The 21,663-nt window shown below is 36.6% G+C and overlaps 4 protein-coding genes and 1 non-coding gene across 8 annotated transcripts; 3 read left to right on the forward strand and 2 right to left on the reverse strand.

Annotated features, from left to right (window-relative positions):
* Positions 1-648: 648 nt before the first annotated feature.
* LOC113296721 (probable serine/threonine-protein kinase At1g54610) lies at positions 649-7,738 on the forward strand. 4 transcript variants are annotated; one of them, XM_026545046.1, is made up of 12 exons: positions 649-738; positions 1,754-1,815; positions 1,972-2,126; positions 2,291-2,422; positions 4,707-5,104; positions 5,201-5,479; positions 5,583-5,897; positions 6,146-6,334; positions 6,799-6,893; positions 6,998-7,022; positions 7,131-7,207; positions 7,441-7,738. In XM_026545046.1, exons 4-12 carry the CDS (start codon positions 2,314-2,316, stop codon positions 7,469-7,471), a joined length of 1,518 nt encoding a protein of 505 aa, XP_026400831.1. In that variant the 5' UTR covers positions 649-738; positions 1,754-1,815; positions 1,972-2,126; positions 2,291-2,313; the 3' UTR covers positions 7,472-7,738. The 4 variants fall into 4 exon arrangements, with proteins under 4 accessions (XP_026400831.1, XP_026400829.1, XP_026400832.1 ...); XM_026545044.1 differs by having other exon boundaries at positions 6,998-7,207; XM_026545047.1 differs by lacking the exon at positions 6,146-6,334 and having other exon boundaries at positions 6,998-7,207.
* A 2,050-nt stretch (positions 7,739-9,788) lies between these two features.
* On the forward strand, positions 9,789-9,859 carry TRNAG-GCC. Its single transcript has one exon. It is a non-coding gene; the product is annotated as a tRNA-Gly (tRNA).
* A 108-nt stretch (positions 9,860-9,967) lies between these two features.
* On the forward strand, positions 9,968-12,641 carry LOC113296722. The gene is made up of 4 exons (XM_026545049.1): positions 9,968-10,110; positions 10,211-10,324; positions 11,841-11,945; positions 12,102-12,641. Exons 1-4 carry the CDS (start codon positions 10,035-10,037, stop codon positions 12,371-12,373), a joined length of 567 nt encoding a protein of 188 aa, XP_026400834.1. The 5' UTR covers positions 9,968-10,034; the 3' UTR covers positions 12,374-12,641.
* Positions 12,642-12,845: 204 nt separating this feature from the next.
* LOC113294374 (egg cell-secreted protein 1.4-like) lies at positions 12,846-13,295 on the reverse strand. Its single transcript, XM_026542771.1, has one exon. It carries the CDS (start codon positions 13,293-13,295, stop codon positions 12,846-12,848), a length of 450 nt encoding a protein of 149 aa, XP_026398556.1.
* Positions 13,296-13,590: 295 nt separating this feature from the next.
* LOC113296723 (histone-lysine N-methyltransferase, H3 lysine-9 specific SUVH3-like) lies at positions 13,591-16,411 on the reverse strand. The gene is made up of 2 exons (XM_026545050.1): positions 14,603-16,411; positions 13,591-14,232 (listed from the first exon to the last, which is right to left on the reverse strand). Exons 1-2 carry the CDS (start codon positions 16,158-16,160, stop codon positions 14,216-14,218), a joined length of 1,575 nt encoding a protein of 524 aa, XP_026400835.1. The 5' UTR covers positions 16,161-16,411; the 3' UTR covers positions 13,591-14,215.
* Between the last annotated feature and the right edge of the window lie 5,252 nt (positions 16,412-21,663).

The raw sequence follows: 21,663 nt of genomic DNA on the forward strand, positions 1-21,663 counted from the left end.
GATAAAAAGATCTGGGGTTTTCTGAATAGTCAATTCGTGAAATTGAGAGAAAGAGAAGCACGGTATGAAGATCGTGAAGCTGAGAGAGAGCGGGAGAGACAGAGGAGGGAACAAATTAGATTAGAGCAGGAGCAGGAGCGAGAAAGGAGGTTGATGGAGAGGGAGAAGGAGAGGGAAGACAGAGAGAGGAGTAGAGAGAAGATGAGAAGGGAGAGGATTCGTGAATGGGAAACGATGGAAAATGAGAGTATTGAGAGAGAAAGGAGAAGGAGAGAGGAAGAATTGGTACTGGAGAGAGAATGGGAAGAGAGGATGCAAAGAAGGAGATTGGATTGGAAAAAGAGAATGGATGGCATGCTAACTCAGCACAGAATTGCGATGGATCAAATGCAAACAAGAATTCTTCATGATCAACAGACGGTTACCAATCAATTGCTTGGAGTACTATCGCACTGGACTGGTCATTCTCATGGACTTCCTGATCATACAGGATCTGGAAATGCGTATCTCTCACAAATGATACAGAATTTGCATCCTGTTAATGGAATTGTTCATGGTGAAAATAGGGTTGAGGTTGATAATCAAGATGACCAATATATAGTTGATGGGTGACCTGGGTTCTATAATGGACGTAGATTGGACGTTTGAAGCTCATGGAGTTGTGAGGGGCAGCGCCTTTGTGTATGACTGTGTGCATCTGTTGGAGCTGTATTGACTTCGGTTGTGTATGCTAATCTGGTTAGTCTGAAATTTCTTTTTCATGGGTTTCTTCATCTTATTAATGTTTAGATTTTGGCTGTAAATGTATTTATATGACGAATTCTACATCAGATTGATGATGACAGGCCAATCACTTTATCTATCTGTTCTTTCATCGATTTTTCCATTACAATGCATTTAGCTTTATATGATATATGAAACTGTGGGATATGCCATGTAATTAAAGTAATGTAAACATGTTAAGTTCCGCAAAGTTGAATATTGATTGTCGAAAAATATTCTTTAGTTACTTCATTCTATTTTTCATAAATATCGGCCATCAAAATGTTTTTATTTGCATGCTACAAACATTCAAGTCAATATATTATCCACTAGTCAATCACTTCATTAGAAGAAAAAAGAGAAGATGAATACACAAAGTATAGCTAAGCACTTCTGTAGTTTATAGTTTTTTAATATCTGTGGGGTAACATAAATTCATATGCCAATGGAGATTGTTGAGAGGTATGTTTGTCGTTGATATTTAGTGATGAGCAATATAATCTGATGTCTATTGTGTTTGTGGAAGAGTTTTGGTGCAAATTTTTGTTAAAAATGTGAATACTCATGTTATGTAGTTTACAGAGAACCAACACAACTAAACTGATTCACTTTTATACCCCTTGACACTAAATACTAGTTAGGTCGAAATCAATTACCTGAACTTCAGTCACTGGTGTCTGAAAACCATTGCACCACTGAGGTTTACTGGGGAGACACTATACTGACACATGTTAACCTCAAGTGACTCATTTCGGGTGATATCACCTCTACGAGAAAAAGTTAGTAGTGGATGTAAATATGTACTTAGTGAAATAAATGGAAGGTAAGCTATATTAGGGGCATTCTCTGGGAAGAGAAGCTGCAGAGTATAAAGAGTTATCTCAGAGTGATGATGTGTTTACATCTGTAATTCTTAATACAGACTGTATTTTGTTGTAAATGAAGTGTAACAATTTTATCTCCTGCTCTGTTTACTTTGCTTACAAGATAGACTTTCAGTTTCATAGATTTGGGTCGAGATTGAAGAACAGAGTTGTTGCACATCAGTACATGGTAAACAACTCTATATGTCCCTCACATCCTTTTCTAATTCTCTTTTAAAGATGATCAGTTCTTAAGTTTGTTGTTTATATTCACAGTTAAGTTGGTGATGTACTATCTCTTTTGTTTTTTTAAATGACTAAATGTTAATTCACTTATGTTCTTCAGTGATTCACCTGGTTCTTTACCAGGAACATAATCAAAACACAGGATAATTGTCAATATTTCCTTGTTACTTAAGAGTGGTTGAAAAGCGTCCGGTCACAGACCTGTAGCATAGATACGCTTTGGTGGTCCTCTTTATACATGTAGATCCTACATTGGTATGTTAATAGTTGTATATTCTGCAAGCACTTCTCTTCCTCATGACTTGTAATATGGCTCAATTTTGATGATCTGCACATTCAGTAATAATAATTGCTATCGAATCCTGGAAATGTTTGATTATCGTGCTAAGTTATTCCCAAATGCAATCGATGTTTTGTAGGTATAAAGCACTTGTCACATTGGATGCACAGTTTCTCATGTCCACCACCTTGTGGGTTTACAGATATTTTGAATATGAGAACTGCGGAGAATTTGAAGAGTCTGTTTCGTATCATCAAAGAAAGGCAAAAAGGTAACTCTCTCTGGGCTGAAACCTTTTTTAATATCAGTGATGGTAACCTTGTAGTTAGCCATATAAAACAGAATGAAGTCATACCTCAGTTTTTAGGCAAAATCGCTTTACGTGCCAAACTGCCGATCTGTTCAGAGTCGACTAACAGTTCCTTTTAGACTCAACGACGGACTGAGTCTTCAGTTGGCATGAGCCTCTTTGTATTCATTCGTGGTCTAGCACAGTGGGTTGGGTTATGACCCACTTCATTTTATACTGCATTAGTAAGATGATATGCAGTAGCAGTTGTACCCTTGGTCATTCTAATAATATTCCAAATGTCATGCACTGCCACCTCTTTCCAACCACCTAGTTTCAACCTCAGGCTCTTCACAACCTAGTTAGCTTAATGAGTTCATTATCGTGCATAAGTATCTTTTTTCATACTGTTCATGTTACTAAATACTATTACGATTGTGTAAAACCTTCAGTCTATTAAGCGACCCATCCGTAGCTTGGCTCTTTCAGATTAATTGATTAGGGTTGTATCCGTATGTGCAGTTCGGTCTACATGTCACATACAAAATTAAGTGATTAAAAGTAATCTCTACAAAGTGATTAAACCGAGTGATGGTGCTATCTACCCATGCTATATATCTTCATTTCGTTCCACACTGCTGCTGAAACTATTTATTCCCGTGTTCTTTGCTTTTCCAAATCCTTTAAATATACTTGACTTGGCTTTTGACAACAAAACAGGTACCTTTGAATTTGAATTTAGTGAATCTCTCTGTAATATTGTGTATTTGCGGAATCTATGTCTAGTCTTATAACCTTCATAGGTTAGAATCCAATCTCAGGTTTCTGCGTGACTTTAGTCAACCTTTTTTACCATAAGGTTATTAAATAAAATACCTGGTGAACTGATGCCTACAAGCATCCACAATGTTAAAACCCAAAATAGCTAAATGACAAGCTAAATTTGGGTTTGAGTTTTATCAGACAGGCTTACAAAGTGAGCCTGGTATCAGGGTCATTTTGGAACTGTGCTCGAAGCATGGCTCACTCTGATAATAAGCCTGGTTTAAAAGTAGTAGAATTATAATCCTGGGTCATATTTTGAAAATAGTAGAGTTATAAAATGATTAATCAATTAAAGATATTAAAGTTTAGTGGTATGACAGGCCAGGTTTAAAAGCACGTTCAAATTTATGTAAAATCTAAAAGGGTCATCCCTCCTGATTATTTTCATCTGTTTCAGAGAATTACCGTATATCTTTTGATTTTTAGTGATCTATAATATCTTTGTCTACTTGTAGTTGGGTTTGAATTCTTATTAGGGCAGAGATTCTTCTATATGTATTTAAATTTGTTAATCAAGTCTTTCAATTTTCACCAGTACCTAGGCCACCGATAGAGAAGGTGGTGGATCTATTTATTCATATACTACACCCCGTAAGTCCCAATGTGGTGTGTTCTTTCTGATTTTGTAGGGGTGGTTCATACAAGGATTAGTCACATTGGGGTACCGACTACATCTACTACTGCAACTGTCATTATACCCCACCCCGTTGTACCACCAACTATGAGCAAGAAAGTGCAAGTTGCAGCACCAGCAGAAGTGTACATATGCCTCGACTCATGGTGGGTTGACATGTTATGGCAGGAAAGCAAGTAGACCTTTCTTGGAAAACAACCAGTAAAAAACAAAGACACTACTAATATTTAGGAGCCTTTTGGTTGATGCAGACTAATGTAAATTCTGTTACTGTTGGTCGATGTTTTGATCATTTTTGTCTACCTTCTGAAGATTATGACAGTTGCATGTTTTCTTGCATCTTTAAGACTGCAGGATGTTGTTTTTCTTTTGTGCCAGACAACATAAGAAACAAAACACTATCTCATGCAGTAGCTATATGCAGTGAAAATGCACTAGCTAAGTAGATTGAAAACAAAGATATTGACATATGCAGATGCAGTGCATTTTCCACACAACTTTGCATTATTAAGTTGGTTGGGAAGGTTAAGTTTATCTTTTCCGCGTTTCAAATAAATCTTGCACCAAACCGTGTTTTTTCCAATTATCTACATTTTAAACGACTCATTTTCTCACTTCTTTCTTGCAAATGGGTAAAAGAAGACAAAAGCTCGGTACCGAATCGCCACTAAAAATATCTCCTTCGCCCTGTTCTGGCTCATTTTCATCTTCATCTGTTGTTCATTAATTCTTCTTTGATTGGCTTTTACTCATTAAGGATCTCAAGGGAGGTTGAGGAGGATGACTAATACAATATATTTTTTACAGGCCTTTGGTATCACGACGCTGTCGAGCAAGGATCGGAAATTATTGCTACTTGTGATAATGAAAACATTGGGGAGCAATCATCTGGAGCTGATTTGGTAGTGCGTTCTGAAATAATTCATAATGAATTGTTGGAGAAGGTGTCTACCGGACCAGTTATTCCTCCCACTGATGAACAGAAAGAGGATGTTCAGAAGAGGGATAAATTACATGTTCCGACTATGGTTACTGTTAATAAACAAACACAGGACTTTCAGAAGAGAGATAAATTACATGTTCCGTCTACAGTTACTGTTAATTCACCTGCCTCCAGATGGCCAGTTTGGCTCTCAGCTGTTGCTGGTGATGTGACTAAAGGCTGGGATCCTCTACAAGGAAAGAATTTCGAGAAGCTCGAAAAGGTTCCCATCTCTCTCTTTAAGATATACGTGTGTGTGTTTTTCCTCTTTTCTTTTTCTGATAATTCAAACTCATGGTTTAGTTTTCTACTTATCTAGATTGGGTATGGACCTCGAAGCATTGTATACAAAGCTAGAAACCTGCTGACGGGAAAATTTGTCGCAATAAAGAAGGTTCGATTTGATACATCGGATCCTGTCAGTGTGAAGTTTATGGCCAAGGAGATTCGCATCTTGCGCGGACTGGATCATCCTAATGTTATGAAATTGGAAGGTTTGATAACTTCCAAGACGTCTCGAACTTTGTACCTTGTGTTTGAATACATGGAACATGATTTGGCTAGCCTATCTGCAAGAATCTGGTTTTCCGAGGGTCAAGTAAAACTCTCTTACTTTCATCTTTTGCACTTTTTAGTTTTGTTTCCCTTTTGTTTATTAAGTAAATGGACCGACTGGCTGAAGTTTGTTCGTCCATGGGCAGGTAAAGTCTTACATGAATCAACTATTGTCAGGGCTCGACTACTGTCACCGCCGTGGCGTACTTCATTGTAACATCAATGGGTCGCATCTCCTCATTCACAATAATAGTTGGATGCTTAAGATTGCTGGTTTTGGATCAGCCTCAATCTTGTCATTTGATCGGAAATCCAGGATTATTCCGTCTGGCAATTTAGTGTATAAAGCGCCGGAGATTTTTTACGGGAAAAATTATGGTATTGGTGTAGACTTATGGAGTGCAGGTTGCGTATTAGCTGCATTTATGGGTGGTAAGCCTATTATGGCTGCACAAACGGAGGTAAACTGTAACCTCCCTCTCTATCTTTGTTTTTAGAAACCCGAAATTGTTCTTCTTGTTTGTAATTTAATTTGTTTCCATTTGCAATCCAGAGTAGGATGTAACAGTGACATGTCTGCTTAAACTTACTGCTTCTATATCGGCTAGGCATGAAAATAAGCTAATCTATTTTCCATTTCATTCACTTGAAGTTTGAAAAACCACCTAAAAGTGCATAGCTAATGCAAATTTACATATCATCCATTTAGATGGATATGATTTTCAAGTTATGTGGAATCACTACTGAAGAAGACTGGAGAAGGAGACTTCCAATATACAAAAACCATGTAAAAGAGACATTCAAAGAATTCCCACCATCCTCGGTAGCGCTACTTGAAACTCTGCTTGCTATTGACCCAGCTGAACGTAAAACTGCCATCGCTGCCTTGATGAGTGAAGTAATATTCATATCCTTACTATCTTCTTGTTTTCTGCCCTTGGATATGTCTATCTCATGGGCTTCTTCTCCTCCCGTCCTGTTGCCATACGTAGTTTATTACTACATTTTACTAATTAAAATCGTAAATTCAACGGAGTAGTTTTAGTTCTCTTTATGGTAGCACTAAATTTTATATTTCCAACAGTGACAGATCACATCCCTTTCTTCCTATGTTTTAATTCAACTAGTTCTAAAGCTTTATCTCTAATCTATGATGCAGTTTTAGTTATTTCTGTTATGCTCGGCTCCACCAATAAATATTGGAGGTCGTTCTGTTGTTTTTTTAGGATCCTTGGCATTGTACTCTGCAGAACCATCTCATTGATTTCCGTTATCAAGTAATTTGACTTGGTTTAATAGTTATGTACGAACGTGTGTGTATGTGACAAGCAGTACCTGTGACTTGCTCATTGTATGATGCAGTTCTTCACCACAGGACCATGTTGCTGTCAGGATTCAAGCTTTCAGAAGTACCCTCCAAAAGAAGAGTTGGTTAATCTGAAAAAGAAGAAAGTTAGGTCTGTGGATGATAAATTTTTATCCGAGTGTAGTTAAATTCAAATTTTAATTATGTTGCTTTGCGACCATATAACCCCTTTCCACTCAATTTTCTGATGTGTAGGCTTCAGGTTTCAGTTCATCTTGAGGTATGCCATCTAAAATGCGTTTTCAAGACCTGCAACAAAAAAAATTCGTTGGTGCAGCGCGTATTTAGAATTGTATGTCACTCACATTTGAACCACCTCTTATTGCAGTCTAGTAGAGCTTCATCTGAGTTCCTTCCTCCAAGTCCCACGACTCCAACCGCTGGTATACCTGTTAAATGTGCTAGGTACGTAGTAGAGCCTGAATGACTGGTTGTGTGTTGTTGTTCTTTCAAGAACGGTTAATTTTTAGTCATGATGAAAATCATTCGTAGTGATAATTGTGCCTATATAGATCCCTCTTGTAACATATTGCAGTAGTAGGCGAATTCTTTAGTTCAGGATTCAAGATAGCAAGCTACTTCTTTCTGATTGTTTAACTGTTTATATTTATTGAACTACTCCTACCATGCTTTTGTAGGGGGGGTGTGCAGTACATTGATGGTTCCTAAAAGGTATTATCTGCTAAGTAAGTCCATGAAACACAAAGAAAGTGTCTTTGTGTGTCCGCGCGCTTGCTTGCAGGTGCGTGAGTGGATGAATTAAAAGATCAGAACTTCCAACATAAACAACAAGCAGACACTTTGTTAGAACTTTCGAAGTTTTCTTTGTCCATTGTTGATATTATTCAATTCATTAATTTGGAAATGCTTGTTTGTGTATTAGATTTGGTATCACATTAACATTATAATTAATTCAATTCATGAATTATATGCTCGTATTTTCGTTTGTTTTGAGTTACTCTGTGGCTCATTTAGTGGCAGTATTAGTCAGTAGCCATTGTCAATTATGGCCGTAAAGGGGTTCATTTTGCTGCCCATAGTAGGATGTTCTGAACATCTTCTTGCAAGTCAAATTTTTCTTCCAGTGTTAATATCAATGTGGACTACTTTCTCTTATAAAGTTGATATAAAGTTTGGTACACTCATGACTAAAGCAACAATAACTGACTTGCCTGTGGATATGGGGCGTCCATTTATCTCTAAACACACAGAAGTTGAGAAAGATGCAGATTGATTCGAAATTGTAGATCCCTTATGTGTTCATTTCGAATTTGAAACCACTGCAAAGTGTTTCTGACGGTAAATTTTTGCTGAGCAGCGGATTTTGCCTTAGCCCCGTATTGCATTACAAAAACATGTCTGAATGGTGACAAGTAAATTTGCTTGGGTATGAGCAGTCAATCTCCTTAAAATGGCCTTTGTGTTGCAATACCAGCTCAACAGCTTCTGCAAACTGCAATGGTCTGAATGTGAGGAATCCAACTCTCATAACCAGGAAACCTCTCTTTCAAATGATGCTCCTGAATTTCCCTAAAAAAAAGAACCGTTTTTTTGGGGACTACTCAAAAATGGTGGGGGGACTACTCTCCATTTTTTTTGGGTGGATATTAGAAGTAATATTAAGTCACCCCTTATCTAAGTTTTTTTTAATACCAAACTTACCCTTGATAATTAAATTAGTTAGTGTAATGATTAATTAGTGTTAGTATAATGATTAATCAGTGATTAGTGAGGTTAGATTAATTAGTTGGGTGTTTTTAAAAGAATAATTTTTGAGAATTAGGCTTATTTATTTATTTTTATTTAAGATGCTTGATTTGGAAATGAGGGTTTCGAGTACTTAGGTATACTTCAAATTTACTTAATCTTGTTTGAATTGGCATAAACTTTCGAAAAAATGAAAATTTTATAAACTGATTTCGGCTATGACAATTGAGTTCGGCTACGAAATCTGAAGAACAGGTAGCCGAACTCTTCTGCTAGTGTAGTTCGGCTAATGCTTCTGAAGACACAGGTACCCGAACTCATCTTTAATGGAGTTTTTGCTTTCAAAGAAAAGTTCGGTTAGGAAAAAAAATTGCGAGGTAACCGAACTAAAAGTTCGGCTAGAATTTTTTTTTTGCGATGTAACCGAACTTTTTTCTGAAAGCAAAAACTGCATTAAAACTAAGTTCGGCAACCTGCGTCTAGAAACTTTTTTTTTTCGAATAGCCGAACTTTCCTTCATGTTCTTCGTTTCCATCAGGTTCGGCTAGTTCGACAAAAATTTTCCCAAAATTCCTAGCCGAAGTTCTCTCTACGACATCCATTTTCAACTCATTTTGACGATTACTTCTCATTTTTTTCAACCAAAAACGAATGAAAAATAATGAGTTTGTTATAATTTTGATTTTGATTTTGTTAATGATTTACATTAAACTATATATAGAGGTGGCGGCGGTGGTGGTTTGAGGTGGTCGATTGTGGTGGTAGCGAAGGTGGTAGGTGGTGGTGAGCGGCAGTGGTGATGGGAGGAGGTGGTTATATATAGGTGGTTATTAGGTTGGTTTTAAATTGAATTAGGTTAAGGATAGATTAGTCATTTCTACATTTTAGGATACTCCTTATAACTATAGGGTAGATATTCCTATCACAAAGTAGTCCCCACCATTTTTGAATAGTCCCCATAAAACTGTTTAAGAAAAATACATGTCCGGCCCAGGCATTTATGATGCCCAAGCCAAACTCCCAAGTCGAAGAAACATAACCCATGTATTGATCTAGTTATTTATCTGTCTCAAGCGAGTAGTACAAAATCCGTTCGTCATGCAATCTCGGGAAATAGACTTTGTTCTCCATGCAACTTTTCGGGGCAACAGCTACATATTGTCACCCAATTACCTGTTTGAAAGTCAACCATCATGCCATGATTCAATACTAGTAAATAGCAGAAGTTACTAAAAGAGAATACTACAACATTAGTCTTCTAAGGCTATTCGACAACCACGCACCAGTGGTCTAGTGGTAGAATAGTACCCTGCCACGGTACAGACCCGGGTTCGATTCCCGGCTGGTGCATTTTTTATTTTTGTTTTCGTTCGGCACTCCTTTTTTTTTTGTTGCCAAACTCTCTCTCTCTCTCTCAACTCCTTTTTTTTTTTTTTTTTTTTTTTTTTTTTTTTTTTTTCTTGCATACTTTTTCTCTCTGTAACTTCTGTTTCGAAATTTAGAAAGAAGAAGAAGAACATAAAAAATGGATTCAGAAGAAAAGATCACCGAAACCTCATCATCTCCGACGAAACGAATTTTAATCCCCACACTTGTTTTAGGTTAATTCCAGTGATCTCTTTGTTTTCAATTCATTTTACATTTTTGGGATCTTTATTCTAAAAACCCTAGATTTCATTTTGTTTGTTTGTTTGTTTGTAGGAGCAATTGGTGGAGCATTTGGATTGGTAAGTAAACATAGAAGAGTTCTTGGTGTTGGTAGAAGTTGTGCAACATATGCTACTAATGCTGCTATTGTTACTGGATCTTACTGTGGTAAGCAACACTAAACTTTCTTTCTCTTCTTATTCTCAATTTCTTACATTTCATGTCATTTTTTATTTTTTATTTTAATTATTGTGTGCATATTGAGATTACACAGATTTCGTGTTTCATTTCTGTGATAATACCTAATATTGATGTTACTGATAGTCTAATTAGACTAGGGTTTACCTTTAAGAGAACAGATAATGGAATTTAAGGGATTGAGTTGGAATTTTTTCTTTTTTGGGAAATAAATCTATGATGATGTTGAGAGTATGTTGTGATACTGTAATTAGGGCCTTCAAAACAAAGACTGTTTATCGTTTTTTGGGTAAGTGAAATGAGCATACTGAAAAACGTTTAAGCTAAGTTCGGTACTTATTTTAGTTTAAGCATGTAAATTTACTATAGATGAGCAGTGGAAAGAAACTGATGGATCTTCTAAATATTTTGTGACACCTGATCATTTTGTTCTGGATGCTTACGAGTCCCCCTTTTTTGTTCGAGGTGTCAAGAGGAACATTGGTGGTTTTTGCAGAGAACTTACAGAAAATTATAGAAAACTAGAAGAGGAACAAACACTTTACGTAGCTATGTTTTATGGGAATGTGTTATAACTCTTTTCCTGACAAGTCTGAAACTAAGAGCATATTGCTCCCACATCATATAAGCAAATAGATAAATGAAGTATTGTGTTTGTAAGACTGTTCCAAATTATGAAGGAAATAGATGCGCTGGTGCCAGAAGAGGATTAAGCACATGTTGTACACTGTTTCACCCTTTCAGGTCAAATAATGATGGATTCCTCCTCCAAATTAGTTCGCCAATTTTGTGTCCAAGTCTGGAGGTTATCCATAATCATTAAATAACACATGTGAATGAAAGACACATCTTCTGATGATTAAGTAAAAACTATCACTTCTTGATAGACCTTATAGACATTACAAAAGGGGACAATTTGTTAGTCTTTCTTTAAATATGTCGCTTCAGCTTTCTAGTATTTTATAGGACACAAGCCTGCAGGTCACGGAGGGAAGCCCTAATTTGAACTCTTGTTTGAGTACTTCATGCAATTTAACCTTGATCTATGAGTTAATCTGAACTCTTAAAATTAGTGCAAGAAGGAGAGGACACTTTTAGTACTGGAAAACATACTAAAAGGACCTGCTTTGGTGTATCTTTGATTTGTTAGTTAGAGACCATAACCCTTCAGTGCATATAGTTTATTCATATGCAGTTGTCATTGAATGTTCTGGTGTTGCGAAAGTTTCATCCTGTACTTTTTATTTTCATATTATGGCTACCGAAACTGTTCACTAGGTATTTATATACAATTCAGAGTGCATGTGTTACATCATTATGTAGGCTGAAATCCAACTGCATGAAATTTAATGTCATATTTGTTGAAACTACTTGAACCCCTGCATTCAAGTATTGTGCTTTATAAGCTAAACCATGTTTTAGTAAGTGAATTGAGTACAACTCAATCGAGATTACATCAATTCCATTATTCTCGCTCACTTAACAGGAGCACGTGAATTTGTAACGGCGGCTCGAAATTCAGAGTCTGGTGATCTGATAAACTCTGCACTTGGAGGGTTTGGTGCTGGTGCTATTCTTGGAAGACTTCAAGGTCAATTTTCCCGATTCTCTGTTTCTTTTGCAAGTATTTATATTACCATAAAATAGTAGTTGCCGTTAAATTTAAGCAGCCATCTAACATGGTCCTCTCGTAGTCTCATTTAAATCGTCTCTATTTATCGAAATACTGACATCTCTCATATTTCAGGTGGTCCACTCGGTGCAATCAAATACTCGATGATGTTTGCCATGGTAGGCACTACAGCAGATTATGCCATTCCTCGATTGAGGCATCTGTTGGAGGCGAAGAAAGAGTCTCTATTGGGGGACAGTCAGAATCCTGATAAGAATTGGTTAAAATTGCCAGAGTGGTCGCCCATACAAATACTAGATGAGGAAGCTCTTGCTGCAAAACGGGCTCGTGAGCAACAGCTTTATGGTCAAACTGCCCCAGTTAGTATACATGAGAAAGAAAATTGACTACTCTTAGCTTAGCATATAGAACAATTTTGAGTACATTTTGTATATCCAGGCTCTGGATCCAACCAAGATCATGTAATCTTTCTTTTTGGCATGTCTTTCTTGTTCAACTTCTGACAAAAATGCACACCAGCTATGTTACTCGCTGAAACAATTCGATTTTGTTGTTCTTTATGATACTTAAGGGCATTAGGAACACAGAAACCCATGAATCCATCAAGTGTTTCAGAGAATTATGTTCCATTAAAAATGGGCAGTTGAATCTCTACTGTAATATTTTGATGCTTTTTAAGTTTCGGTAATGAAGTCAATCCCATGGCATAAATATCTTGGTCGAATAACATATTACTGAACCTCTCAATTAAAACCTAAACCAGAAAGAAACCCATTTTATTAAAATGCAAGCAAGACTTACAAGAGACTGCAGACACTAAAGCATACTATAGAAAAGATGTAGATATCGGGTTTCGAATCATGCTCCCTTCACAATAGGCACTGTAGATGGCAGCAATGGTGAACGTACGACATCATTACCATTGGCAGAGGCATCACAGTATCCATGTAGTATATCCCCTTCCTCTTGAGTGAACCCTAGTGAGCCAAGCATAGCAGGCCAACAGCTGTTTTGGATTATAAGAATTGCTTGACAGCAACTGGTACCTAAATGCGTCTCACCATTAAGAAAGAATAATATAACCTCGCCACTACAGGCTTGAAGCTCCATTAAGGAGTCCCAACATTCTGAGTATGACCCAGTAGATTGAAGTCGAGCAGCCAAGGATATTGGTGATCCTGCAGGAACATGCACCAAAGGTCTTGCTAGTGCAGTAGTGCTAATATTATCCATTGCGCTCGGTGCTACTGCAATCAACATTGTCAGCCCAAATAAAAACTTTGAAGAAGCGAAATAAGCAGAAGCCATTGTATACGCAGGTGTAGTGCAGTAGAGAAATAGATGAAGGTACGAGTATGGGTATTGGGTAACTCTATTTATATAGGCTGAAGAGGTGAAGTTAAAGAGATTGATGCATGCAAGTAGTGGAGTGCGTTACATGGGTAGAATTGAATTGGGAATGAGTTTATCATCGATACTTGATCATGGATTTCATTCAAGGCAAATAAATTATAGATCAAGGAGAGTTATGGAAGTTGAAAAGGTTATCAACTTTTGAGATTCAGTATTTCATTAAAAGTCTACAGATATACAGCTGTTAACAGAAAGAGAAACAACATACTTTTATTACACCTCGGAAACATCTCTCTTACACTCTCGTTACACCTCACAAATCAATATACCCTTGCAATGGTTTTCAGCTACCTCTTAGGTTGCAGTGACACTACCCTTGTACCTATACCACCTAGCACATACCAAGAAATACCGAAAATTTACTACATTCATCACAGTAATCATGTAACAAAAATAGTCTAATCTCCCTTTCTTTAGATTTTCTGGCAGCCAATTCGCAGTTATATTTCCTTCAGTTGTTAGATGAACTATAGAAACCATGAAACTGCTAATGTAACTCACCACTGAATCCTTGTTCGAGCAAAAAGTTCGAATAGACGAAGAAGACAAACGATAACCTTTTTCTTATTCAGCCACCAGTGCTTCCAGAATGTGTTGAACTGCCATCATTAACCTTCACATCCACTAGAAGCTGAATCGTGTTAAACTGCCATCATTAACCTTTACATCCACTAAAAGCTGCAGTGGAGATCTAGTCTTCACTATCAATTGCCACACACCCCATCCTTTAGCCATGTTAACCTCGGCTGGAACAATACATGAAGGGCTAGCATTTGTTCAAACAGTTGCCTGATGACTGCTTTTCTGATTCATGCCTACAGCTGAAAATTTTCTACAGAAGATGCACTTCTTACAAAAACAAGAAAAACATTCGAACACATCTAACATGGACAACGTAACATGACCAACCAAACCATGCATTAAAGGAGAAACAGCAAACGAAGTTAAAAACTATTTCTCCGCAACAATCTAAAAAAGCAGTTAGCAAAGTCAGAGACTTATGATACACTTTTAGTTGTTCGAAAATGATATCCTAACTAGTTTTCTCTTGCTGGACTCCTAACCAAAATAACTTCTGCAATTTGAAGACCCACAGAAGCATCTTTTCTTTAACCCACAGTTCGTGTAATTATATGTCAACTCTGTCATTGGAGGTATATGTTTAAGTGCGTGGAACATGATATGAGGGTAAGAATCCTTACTTTTGCCATGTAAGACGAGCTGCCAAAGAACATTTGGAGAGCAGCTATGGTTCATGAACCGAGCGACATTTCCCATCTTCTTGGCACTGATCATTATGGGAGATGAAGGCTTGAATTTCTCATCCGAATCCATGTGCCTCTCTTCCTCTATTAGCTCTGGAACATAATTCCATTCTTTTGAGTAGTAGTTTCCTGTATCGGTGGCGTTAAAGGTATATTCATCATCTACATTTGCTCCTCCCCTATCATCTTTACCAATGACTTCCCCAGCATATTCACAGATGAACGTACCAGCACGTACGGGATCCCAAGACCGAAGGCCCCAACCTTTATCCTTGGTCTTAAAAACCTCCAGACGAAGTTTTAGACCATTTTGCGACACTTGGTTACTGCAATCAGGGTAACATGAACAAGAAGGACCACACTCATGTACCACAGATTTTTGAATCACAAGAACCCCATTGGCATATGGGGTATCACCTCCATTGGCCCGAACACAAGAGCAACCGGAATTTGGAACACATGTACCTTGACAACTGCAGCCAATAGAAGATTCCCTAGTTCTGGAATACTTGAGACCAGTAACATAAACAAATTGAGGAGGTTTTGTAACACCATCAACCTCATTTACAAGAGACACCGGTATCTTCTCCGCTCCTGAGGTTATGTCTTGTAATATAAGCCCAGGCCGAGAGCTAATGTTATTCCTCCATGTCTGAATTGATTTCCAAATAGTGAATGCTTCACGTTGCCCAGGTATTCTCACCAACTTATATTTAAAAACAGCCGCACCCATTTTGCTTTTATCCGTCCATGACTCTTGAATTTTATACAGACCATCATACATATACACTTTACAATTTGGATTCTCAATATCCTTGACACCGCGAATAACCCTAACTTCATTTCCCCGGTGCAAACTTTTCTCCAATGCGAGATTTCCCCTCTCAAGCTTTTGATCAGTAGAGACATTCCCACCTTGGCCAGTATAAATCAGCACTTTCCCATCCCCAACATCATCTTCATACCCTCCAGACGAAACAATGCTCACCGCAAGAGGCTCCTCCGAAACCAAATAATCAATTCCAGCCATAATTGGAGTATGTAACCCAACCAAGCAAGTCTCAATCCTGAAATAGAAAATATCTCCAACATCAATCCCCGGAACATTCCCAATCCTCTTCCTCGTATTGGTTCTGAACCCATTACTCATCATTATCGTACCAGCTTTTAAATCCGGCCGCTGATTGGGTTCATCATTTCCAATCTGGAGTAGCCTTCTTCTAAGTGCATCAAATTTCATCAAAACCCCTGATACAGATGCACTATCCCCTTCTAGTGATGACAACCTAACTTCTTCACTAATCTTGATTTTCTTGGTTGGTTTTGCACTACTAGTAGTCTTTGATGAAGGGGTTTTTGAGTTTTTTCTCTTTGACACACTAACTTTACCTTTAACTGGTGTGGGGTTTGATGTAGGAGGAGGAAAAGGGGTTATGCCTGGAGGAAGAGAACGCAGAGGTGTTGCATCTACAACTTCAAGCTTGTCAAAATCCATAGTGCAATTCCAAGAGCAAGTTACCAAATGAATCACACAGTGTCTGTGTTAAGCTAGGGTTACTACTTGTCTGCAATCAATATCCACAAGAACAAGTAAAATCTAACAGAGATTTAAAGAAATACCTTAAACGAAGGAGAAATGGAGTGGAGTGGAATGAAAATCCATGGAGTTTTGAATGGGAAGACTTGCATAGATCGGAACCAAAAAAAAGAACTCTTCCTCTTTTACTCTTTCTCTCGATAACTAAGAAAGAAATTAAAAACATTCTTATTCTTTTTGTGGGACCCACGTGAATTTTGGATAAGCAACACCTTGCCGTTGAGGCCTTGGCGTGTTGTACATTTAGGCATCTAAAAGTGAAGACTCTTAACCTGACACGTACCAAATTTATCTTACCTGTTTGGGTGAACCCTCCAACGTTTATAAATGCAAATTTATCTTTTATTAAGTTCTGATTATAATGATGACTACTCACTTCCGTTTATTAAAAACAAATAGCCTGATTTTACGTAAAAATTACACATCCATTTTTTTTGAAACGCGAGGAATAATTTCTTTGTGAATCATCTTTTTTCTTCCCGCTTCTAACTTCTCAAACGTATTTGTGTTTTTGATTGTCAAACAAATTACTATCTAGCATGGTTATATCGTTCAGGGAAGACAGAGAATATTAAAGAAGACTATTATTAGTGCGTCGCATTTCATTAGAGGGGCGTCATTTAATAGGACAAAAACGGGTTATCCAGAAGTAATATCAAAAATCCCTTATCTCAAATAATTTTGTAATGACCGAATAATCCCTTTAGTTAATTTTAATTTTATTTAATTTAATTAGATAATAATTAATTTCTATGATTGGAATCGATCCAAACTGGACGTAAAACCAATTTCTACGGTTGGAATCAATCAAAACCTGGACGTAAAATCTTTCTACGGTTGGAATTAAAAGGAACCTGGACGTAAAATTAAAATTTACGGCTAGGTTGACGAAAAGAAAATTTAGTAAACTAAACCTAGACGTAAAATTAAAAATTACGGTTGGAAATTAACTAAACCTAGACGTGAAATTGAAAATTACGGTTGGAATTCAACTAAACCTGGACGTAAATCACTTCTATGGTTGGAATTAAAAGAAAACTGGACGTAAAATCGGATTTTACGGTTGGAATTAAAAGAAACCTGGACGTAAAATGAGCTTCTACGGTTGAAAACTAATCCAAACCTGGACGTTAAACTGCATGCAAATAAAATTTTACGGTTGGAATTAATCCAAACATGGACGTAAAATCACTTTTACGGTTTTTAAATTTTATTTTAGTTAAGGGGTAAGCTAAACATTTTGTATATGTGTTAGGATATCTCATAACTACTTTTTTGGACATTAATAATCCAAATGAAACCCCTCTATTAAAGTGTGACGCCCCAATAATACCCTTCATATCAAAAGGAACAATATCCAACTGACCATGGCGCCATTCCTCGATTGTGGCATCGTTTTGGAGACCAAAGTAAAACAACAATTTCATTTGGGGGACACTAAAATTTAATCCTGATTATGAATTAGTTGAAATTGACAGAGTGGTCGCCCCTCGCCCATACAAATACTAATGCTTTTGCTGCAAAATGGGGCCGACAGCTTTATCAGTAGTGAGCTTTATGGTCAAACTGTCCCGGCTAATTACCATGAGAAGGAAAATTAACTTTTCTTGAATTTGCCGCATTTGCATTTGCATATACGTAAAACAGTTTTTAGCTACATTTTGATGTTTTTTAGCTTTATCCAGGAAGCTTGTTGATAAGCTACCAACCAACTCTTTATAATTTGCTTTTTTTTTATTTTAACAATTCGAAACGGGTAATAAATTCTTTACTGTAGTAATTTGACGTTTTAAGATTTGAAATGAAGGGTCGTGGAGGTTTTAACAACATCGACAACATTCGCATGAATGGTCCATGGACCGGTAACAAAAAAAAATCAAGAAAGATATTGGAAATCATTTTTAGTTTGATTTTAAAGAAGGCTCTAAGAACCGTCCGATGAAAATTTATGTTTGTTCAAATTATACTGAAATTTCTCTGAGTATTAGTTTTATTTCCGGACTCGTTGTGTTATGTTAGATCATTGACTTACATGTGCACTATTGACTAGTGTCAGTTATCTATTATTAGAGTATCTGGACAACACTGTAACCGGTGTTAGTTTGTCATCTGTAATAGCTTAAATAACTGTTTTGTGTCTTCTGTAAGTTTTGAACGGAAATGAAATTGAAATTTAGGAGAAAGTCCAACTACTGTAACTCTCTTAATATGGTATCAGACATCTAAAAACACTAATTTCTCTTTTCAAAATCTTCAATGGAATAATCAAATAAACATATTCCTTTGACATTCAAACCTCCTTCAAAATTATCTGTTACAAATTATTCTCTGTGGAAATCGCAAATTGCTTCATTACATCCTAGTTACAATTTATTTTGATTTGTTGATGGATCTTATCAATGTCCCGTGAAGTTTTTTCGATGAACATCTGTTGCTGATACTGCTATTATAGAGGATACTACATTTGTTGATCTAGATCCTGAGAGTGAGCTTGTTCGTAACCCTACATTGGCTAATTGGTTAAATCAAAACTCGGCTCTTCTCTCTTGGTTGTTTTCTGCTTGTATTGAAGAAAATTACAAATTCTTGATTGCACCTTCTCTTATGAAATCTGGAATCGGTTGGAGCATAATTACAACTCTACAACTAAATCTCGTCTTATGCAACTTACGACAGATCTAGTTCATTTGAAGAAAAGTTTGGATTCAATGACGATTTACCTCAATAAGGCACGTTCAATTTCAAACAAACTGGCTCAGATTGACAGAGCAATTTTCAATGAGGATTTAGTTTTCACATCTTACAAGGTTTACGTTATGAGTTCAGTGCCTTCAAAACCTCGATTTGCAGTCAACAGCTAAAGAATGAGAATCTCATCACATCTTTGGAGCTTTTAGGATTGTTGCTTTATGAAGAAGTTAGAGTTACTTATGAGAATAAGGTTGATCTATGTTTCAAAACAACACTATTTTGCACCTCATGTAAATCAATTTGAACAACAATATTCATGATCTCATGTTTCCTCCCACGGTGATAATCATCCATACTCAGGCAACATATTTTTATCGATCTAATCCTCAACATTGAAATTTATCTCTTAAAACGTGGTAATTTTGGGAGATCTGGTAACTTTGGTTTTAGAGGAAGTAGAAATTATGGAAGAATTAAAGGTGGTTTTAGAGGTGGAATAAATTTGTCAAGAGGTCGTTTTGGCAGAACTGGTAGTACAAACAACTTATATCCTCCTGTAAAGTACAACTGCTACATTGAGTGTCATATTTTTAGAAAATCAGGTCATTCTGCTGCTGAATGCAGATACAGATTTCAACATAGTGATACCTCAATGATCCAAGCACATAACACCTTTCATGATTTTTATGTTGCTTGTATTGAAAAATTTGATAATTTCTGGCGTCATGAACCACAAGCTATTGTTGTTTGCAATGAAGAATCTTCTGCTTCTACTTATGGTTGGGTACCTAACTCAGGAGCGACACATCACCTTACTTCTAACTTGAACAATTTAAATCCGCACTCTGAGTATTAAGGATCAAATCTGAAAAGAGGAGGGTACCCAAATATACCTCAATCTAAAAAATTTCCACCTATAAGTCCTTTCTCCGAAAGTGATTGTCTATAGACTGAGTCGAGATAATACAACTAATTGGTTCACACTTCGTGTGATCGTCTATGGATACAAGATCGAGACAATACGACAACAAGATAACTTGTGTGATGGACTATGGATACAAGATCGAGACAATACAACAACAAAGTATGTTTACTTGATAATAGGTTCAGACTTAACCAAACTCTAAGGATTGTCTATCAAGTAAAATAGGAATTAACGTTTGTGTAATTTAATTTAAATTATACTAACAACAATTATAATTGCGGAAAATAAAAGTAAATGACAGCAAGATTTTGTTAACGAGGAAACCGCAAATGCAGAAAAACCCCGGGACCTAGTCCAGAATTGAATACTCTCATAATTAAGCCACTATACAAAATCAAACCAACTTCTTATAGTTGAGACCAAGCAACTAAACCTATAGTAAACCTAGTTTCCTCAGTATCCCTGCGCCTCCAACTTGTTAATAATTCACGCACTTGGAACAATTCATTTGGTTCGTATTCCAAACAGTAAAGGAACAACAAATCTATTCGATAACAAATCTTTTCAAACAACGTGATATGAGTTTGACGAAGGCTTTTCCGTTTAACCAATAAACTCCTTTGTCGGGTCCTTAGATCAATCTCTCAACAACTACCGAAGTAATTGTTAGACTATGCAATCAATACTTTTAATCACAAAGTAGTGTATTGATGTCGATCTAATCAACTAATCAATCAAAACTATCACAAAGATAAACCAATTATAGTTGGATCCCTTTGCAGCCGAAACAAGTATTGTGTACACCAAAGATTATCAACCCAAAAAGTCTTCTTGTCTTCAAATCTTCTTTAATCTTCAATTAACACCTGCACACAATCAACTTGAATCTCTTGTGATCAATCACACACAGAACAGAGTCTGTTAACGTTGGATTATCACAAGACGTCTTCAGATCTACAAACAGTCTAAAGATCCCCGTCGAAACTTCGATCTAGTTTGAGTGAATCTTATATCAGAAGAGAATATTCTCAAGCATAAACAAACTAGGTGCAATCAAAGTTCAACAACCGTTAGTCAATCAAATCAATCGAAAACTAAAATAAACCACAATTATCTAGTTTCCCGCCAACGGTACTAATAGAGCTTCTCAATCCCAAATAAGTCTTTAAACTGAGCGGTTGTAAGAGATTTCGGCTAATTAGGTTACTTTCCTCTCGGAATAGGCGGCTCCACCAGTAACAACACAACTAGGTAGTTTTGCTGGGTCTGAGGATTAGTTTGCTAGAAATGCAAACTTCAGTATTTATAGACAAGGAAGTTTGGACACCAAGGAATTTCCAAAACCGAATATTCTCAAAGATATGCAATAAACACAAAATCGATTTTCATAATTCCTGGAACTGCACTGACCAAATATTGACCGAAATCCTAATAGAAAAATTTATAATCAGTAAATGCACATTACTAATTATTATTTTCTAAAGATATGCATTTAATTGCTGGAGATTAAATAGCATATAAAAACTAAGAAACCTTAATTAAAAAGATTCTCAATTTATTTCGATCCTATGGTTTTCCTTTAGCTATTAAGGAATATCTTTGAACAATTAATGATAAGAGTTATTGCACACGTTCAAAGTATGTCGACATCTTTACTTTGAAATGCCTTTTTGATACTTACAATCTTGGAAATGATTTTCCACACTTCCAAACAAGTTTAGAATTGATTCGTCTGAATTCCAAGAACTATATGATTGATTATCCTATCAAATCATCAATTATGGG

The sequence above is a fragment of the Papaver somniferum genome, chromosome 7 (assembly GCF_003573695.1).
Source record: "Papaver somniferum cultivar HN1 chromosome 7, ASM357369v1, whole genome shotgun sequence".
Classification (NCBI taxonomy): Eukaryota; Viridiplantae; Streptophyta; class Magnoliopsida; order Ranunculales; family Papaveraceae; genus Papaver; species Papaver somniferum.